The 6000-nt window shown below is 38.8% G+C and overlaps 1 protein-coding gene across 1 annotated transcript in view; it reads right to left on the bottom strand.

Moving 5' to 3' along the window:
- Positions 1–2668: 2668 nt before the first annotated feature.
- scara5 (scavenger receptor class A, member 5 (putative)) overlaps positions 2669–6000 on the bottom strand; it is an 80638-nt gene continuing 77306 nt past the window's right edge. Inside the window, exon 12 of the mRNA XM_030406304.1 lies at positions 2669–5780. Within this exon, the coding sequence (XP_030262164.1) occupies positions 5647–5780 (134 nt within the window). The 3' untranslated portion in view covers positions 2669–5646. The remainder of the gene's footprint in view (positions 5781–6000) is intronic.

Here is a 6000-nt window from a genome sequence, read left to right as displayed (position 1 = left end):
AAATGTCGCGTGATTGATTATGCTTTAAAATTTTAAACATCTGTCCAGTCGCTACAACAAAAGCAAACCAATACATTCACACTTTTGTACATGTCATATGTAGTAACATATTGACATTTCTGCAAATCATGCCATATCGCGGTCACATGACACATTTTTGTGACCTGACTGTTGTATCAGCAGGTGGAGGGGATGGTGGTGGAGTTTCAGGCAAGGAGGCTGCCAAGCCAGTGACCGCTGTTCAAGACTGCGTTAAACTTTTGTAAGTGTGAAACCCCTGGATATTTTTTTTAGAAGACATTAGGACAGTTTCCAGCTGTGTTTTTGGTGGGAAGTCAATACTGTCATTAAGTTCTCAAGGAATAATGCATGGATCTTGATTTTGAGTACAAGACGGTATGCGCACTACTACCCTATCCCTCACTGTAACTCTATGTTCATGGCAACCAAAACAGGTAGACTATTTAAAGCCACAACATGATCTTCTCCTAAACATTACCAGGTGTTTCTTTTATTCCTAAACCCAACCAGATCACCAGCACAGCATCATAACAACATACAATTTTAAACTGAGTCCAAAGAAATGTGAAGTTGCAACATATCCTGGTTTACAGAAACACACATTGCTAACATTTATTCTGGTGATTGGGTTGCAAATATTAAAAGATAGCTAGACATACTTTTTATCTATGAAGCAAAGTTATATATGCAAGATGTATAATTTCTATATTTTTTGAACATCCAGTCCTGTTCAGGCTCTAGCCCTTACACTTTACATATTATATTTTTGTTTTTCTAAACTAAACTAATATAGTGTATAGTCCCTTTGATAGCCTATTTACTGCATGTGTGGTGCTGTAGTTAGCTTAGCCTACAATTCAAGATCACAGCTGTCATGGTCATGGACGAGAGAAGCTGTTGCAGTGAATCTGTTTTAGGTATATTTTGTAATGTATAACCCTGCAGCAAATACAGTAACTCCACTGTTCAAATCTGCTGGAAAAGATCTGATGACATGATAAGGAATGAAATTCAGAGTAGACCAACCACTTTTCTCATAAAAATTATATGCAGAGGTTTGAAAAAGTTAGAAAAATTGTCACTTTCTAAGAGTTGGCCACTACTTCTTCCACTTTGCAACTCTTTACTAATAAAGGAAATGGAAGAGAAGTTGATAAACCGTCTCTCTTCAGTGGCTGACAAGTGAAGAAACAAAAGATGGGAACACCGCCATCTTCTACACTCATAGCTGCAGCTTCTTACAACACTCTATTGTTCAACATGCTTTAATGAATATTAAAGGTCTGTTTGAATAAAACAAACTGGAACCTGTGTAAATACAAAACTATTTTCTGAGAAAATGTTTCACAGGAATTTCATCCAATATCATTTTGTTTGATTAAACACAGTAGAGATGACAAATAAGCAGAGTGAAGATATACAGATGGAGCCCTTGTTGTTTTCTTTGGCTGTTGTTTTAGAAAGGCAAAGCTTTAAGTTTCAACTCCACGGCTGAGGTGCTGAATGTGATGCCGTACAAGATAAATGACAGGCATCAGGACGAGACACACAAAGGCCTGTCTGTCGCACTGTCATCTACACTTTGGTGCTGCACAGAAAAACAGAGCAGATACTTGACAATTGTCTAATGTCAAGTATTCTACTTAATCATGCACACATTGGTTGGAAAGTATACAACTCAAAAGCCTTGTAAATATCTAATTTATTCTATTTTCTCTATTTATAGTACAACCAAATCATGGTGAAAAGAAAATAACTAGTGAAAACAGTTTACACACCTTGTGAACAAAGTGAAAACCTTACAACGGTGTAACTTGTAAAATAAAGACAGAATCTGAATGTAGGTAACACCTGAGTAACTGACATCTGCTGCTCTTTGCTTGCTATCTGTGACTGTAGCTAGCTAACTTTAGCTCATTAGCTCATTGCTTGGTTAGACATGGAGCTAGTGGCCCTAGAGTTTGGGTACCTCAGTTCACAGGGGGGAGTCTCCAAGGCCAATGGGGCCCAGCTCAACTGGGCTGAGCGGCTGAACAGGGATTACAGTACAGAGGCGATTTACAGCAGCTCTGACCAAGTCTATGTCTTTGGAAGATGAAAAGACAGGGCAGCAGAGGCATGAAGAGGGTAAGGACAAAGAGAGTCGGACATCGGCAGCAGGTGAAAACGGTGTGTAGAGACAGAATATTTTCTCATCTTAGGCTGTGAATTGAGGATTTATTTTAAACAAACCAGAGGTGATTGTGGAAAGACACACCAAGACTGTTTAAGTGGAGTTCACAATGCAATAAAGCTTGTTGCAAAATAGGGAAACTTGAATTCAGAGTCTGTGCAGTTGTATTTTCCTTTTATGTAAAGGCAAATGCTTGTTAAAATATCTCTTGATATTTTGTGAGTTTATCTTAGCAGACTAACCACTCTAAAAAAAATAATAAATCTGCTCACACCTCTTGAAGTGTTATTATAGGACAGGACTAGAGGCTAGCTGGTTAGTGTGCTTTAACTCTGCCACGCAGTACAAATACACTAATGTTTCTTCATTTTATTGATGTTTTGAACAAAAATTCTGGCCATATGTTACACATTGCTACTTTAAGGATAAACAAATGAACATGAAAAAATAATAAACTAGCTTCCTTGTAGGTCATAGAGTTGACAATGCTGTTTTTAATATGTCAGTTGTGCTTGTTGCTGTTTGGAAATGCCAAGAGGTACAAAAAAGGTATGTGTACAAAATGACCGCAGATTTCAGCGCCAGACATCGAGCTGCTGAGTGAGTTATTCAATTAACTTTTTAAGAAAAATGTACACACGTTACCCGCCTACACACAATTCCCTTTTTTTGTTGCTACAACTTCTTTTGAGACAAACCAGTCTATTGAGTTTGGGTTTCTCACCTCATTTTCCCTTTTCCCATAGTCCATTTTTCCCCTTTCCCTTCTTTAATGTGTCTTTTTCTGTGGCGGAGTCATGGTTTTTTAACAGAAACCCCTCGACAAACACCAAGGCACTTGAACACGAGGTAGAGAAAGACATTTCTGGATGCACTGGCTTGAAAAGTAAAATTCATATCCAACATTTTATCACAAACTATTAAATGGACATCATGTGGGCAGATTGATTTTCATAAAAAGAAAGTGGGCCAGAGAATTCTTGTTCGTTTAAAGTAGAACGGCAGAAAGAATATAAGATGAGAAGGAATTCAGCCCTATAGGGGGTTAGTGAGTTTACCATATTTTTAGGTTCACTCAACTGTTTTCTCTCTTTAAATATAAAACATGACTGGGTACAGAGACAGGTTCCTGCATATGTTTTCATTCCAACCCCGATGTCTCCTGTTGGCTCAGAAGGAGAAGTGAGCCAGAACATTTGGGAGGTACCAACCTTTTTGGATTTGAAGGCAGCCATAAAGAAATAACCCCACTGAGAGAGGCATAACTCTCAAAAGAAAAAGCTTCTCTGTTGTAGTTGGTTTAGTGTGTGCGTGTGTGAGTGCACATGTGCATCAATGCTGAAACAACCCAACTTTTGGCAGTAAACACTGACAGACCCACCGCTGTAAATCGTGCAGGGCAGGCGTCCATGCGTCCATCTGTTTATACTCATCTGTTCTCTCTTCTTCATAATCACTTCATCTGTCAATAGTGACCGATAGCTCTTTCCAAAGTCTTTGTTAGTTGCATATTTTGTTTTTCGTTGTTTTGTTTTTTTTTACATTTTTTTTATAAATATAAAGCACACAGCAAAAACTAATTTGATGATTTGCAGGTTAAAAGACGTCTTGATGTTGAGATTAAAACTGGTTAAAAATGACTTTCTTTTGGCCACTTGGTGGGAAAAGGAACTTCAGAACAAGCAGAAAAATGTACAACTGTAAAATATTTCATCTCCTCATAAAGTTGTTCTTGCCAATGTGCCATCAAGTATTTGCCAATTTAAACATCCAACAGGCACAGAACACGTTAACATTCATTTGGAGTTGTGTTTGTGTCCATCTGTTGGATGTTAGTCCAATAATCACTCTGCTTTTAGCTCTGTTTTGGTCTCCACTCACTATTCAGAAAAATATTGGCTCATTAGCTGCTAATTGTTCCATTTACTTCACCAGCTTGTCATTAACTTTTTGTGTCAATCCTGCGGTGCTGGACGGTTGACAAACACTGGGTTAATTAGAACTTTTTTGACTGAAAACTGCTTCCTGTTTTGGTCGATCGGAGTATAATTTGAGTGCTGGAACACACCAAAGAAATGAGCTGTTGTAGTTTGGTGTAGTTGCCCAATTCTACATTTACTGTTGGTAACAATTCTCTTTGTATAAAATGTAAAAATATTAATTAGGAGAAATATTTTTAAAACCTTTGATTTCCATTTAAAGGTACCCCGTTTTTCACCACTAGTGGAGCTCTTGGCCATGTTTTTACAGGTAGAGCTGGTTCTGTTTGCACAGGGACACACATGCAAGCATGTTGCGCTGATCAACAGTACTGGTATGTAAATAAGCACAAATACTCAAGTGTTGTACAATGTTGATGTACTTGTACTTTAAGTATTTCCATTTTGTATAATGTATAATCTATTTTAACTTCTACTTTTGATATGAAAGCACATTTGATATTCAAGTACGATTCATATGGGTGACTTTTACCAAAGAAAATGACTATAACAACATTATAGTCTATTAAATATGACACTGGTTGCAGTAAAGCCTATAAATCGTAGCAATTTGCCAGTAAAGGTAAGAAAGAAACTGCTATCTTGCTAATATGACTGTAAAGTAAAAGTATGTGATTTAAAATATTTAATAAATTCGGCTTTGCAATGCAGGAAATGTACTCAACACATTTGATTGCATATAACGCCTCAGGGCATCTTTAAAAGTAATACAAGTGAAAGCCAAAGTTAAAAAAGGTTTAATTTTTGGCCTAAAATTCAGGCCTGCTTCAACTCGACTCAGACTGTTTTCAACCTACAAATCCTCAAATGACAGTTTACTATGTATTGCCGAACGATACATGATAAGGCAACACTGGGTATGTTTAGCATCACTCAAAAGCCATTCCTACATAATACTGTGAAGAGCAGCTGCCTATAAATGAAAAATCTGTTTTGTCAGTGACACAGTCTTGTCTTAACAGTTTCTGTGTCGTTTCAGCTCCCCAGCAAGATGGAGGCGATGGCCGGCTGATGAAGACTCTGGGATGATGAAGTCGTTGCATTAGCTTTCTCCACGCGCTGGATGAGCCTCTGAGGGCTACACCTAAAAGATGACCTCCAGCCTTCATTGTAGATTCTGCCATTCAATCTGATGAAGAATCCGGTCGTGCGACAATCCCCGTCTTCCGGCTCATATGGTCGCTCAAAGTCTGAAAAGTGTGCATCTTCTTTGCTCCCATGATTCCATCTCAATGTTTAGACATGATCTAATAAAAAGCTGCAGATTTACTTCATGTACAACATGGAGGTTTGTCAGGGGAGGTTGCACTTCTTCATTTCTTCTGCAGCTGGAAAACAACATACTGCTCCTGTGACACCTCTGTGATCCTTGTGTCTTCATAAAAGTCTAAGGCACCGTTTAAGGCGAAGCTCGGCTGCTGCAGCAGTGACAGGGTCACGAAGGCACTAGTGTTAGATGGCGCAGGTCACACCAGCGTCCTCCATGTGGCCGCAGTTGGTTTTGCCCCAGCCTGAAAACTTACACTGGTGGATGGTGTCCTCAGTCCCCGCACAAGCCACGTCATCCATCCAGATGAGACCAGTACCTGAAACAAAAAAACATCACATTTCAGGTTTTAATTTGTAGCTTTCTGAACAGTATAGACTCTGATGCCTCTGATGTTGTGTGTCTTTTCTTGAGCTGTATTTTTGCACAGTCATTCTCAGTCATACAGCAAACCACTATAGCTACAGATACCTTTCCCTGAGACTAAAGATTGCAGGTGTATGCTGAGGTGGTGTTGAGAGGGAGAGCAGGACATTTCT

This window comes from Sparus aurata, chromosome 22 (assembly GCF_900880675.1).
Source record: "Sparus aurata chromosome 22, fSpaAur1.1, whole genome shotgun sequence".
NCBI lineage: Eukaryota > Metazoa > Chordata > Actinopteri > Spariformes > Sparidae > Sparus > Sparus aurata.
Note: the sequence above shows the minus strand (reverse complement) of the source record. Positions and strands in the feature narration are given on the sequence as shown.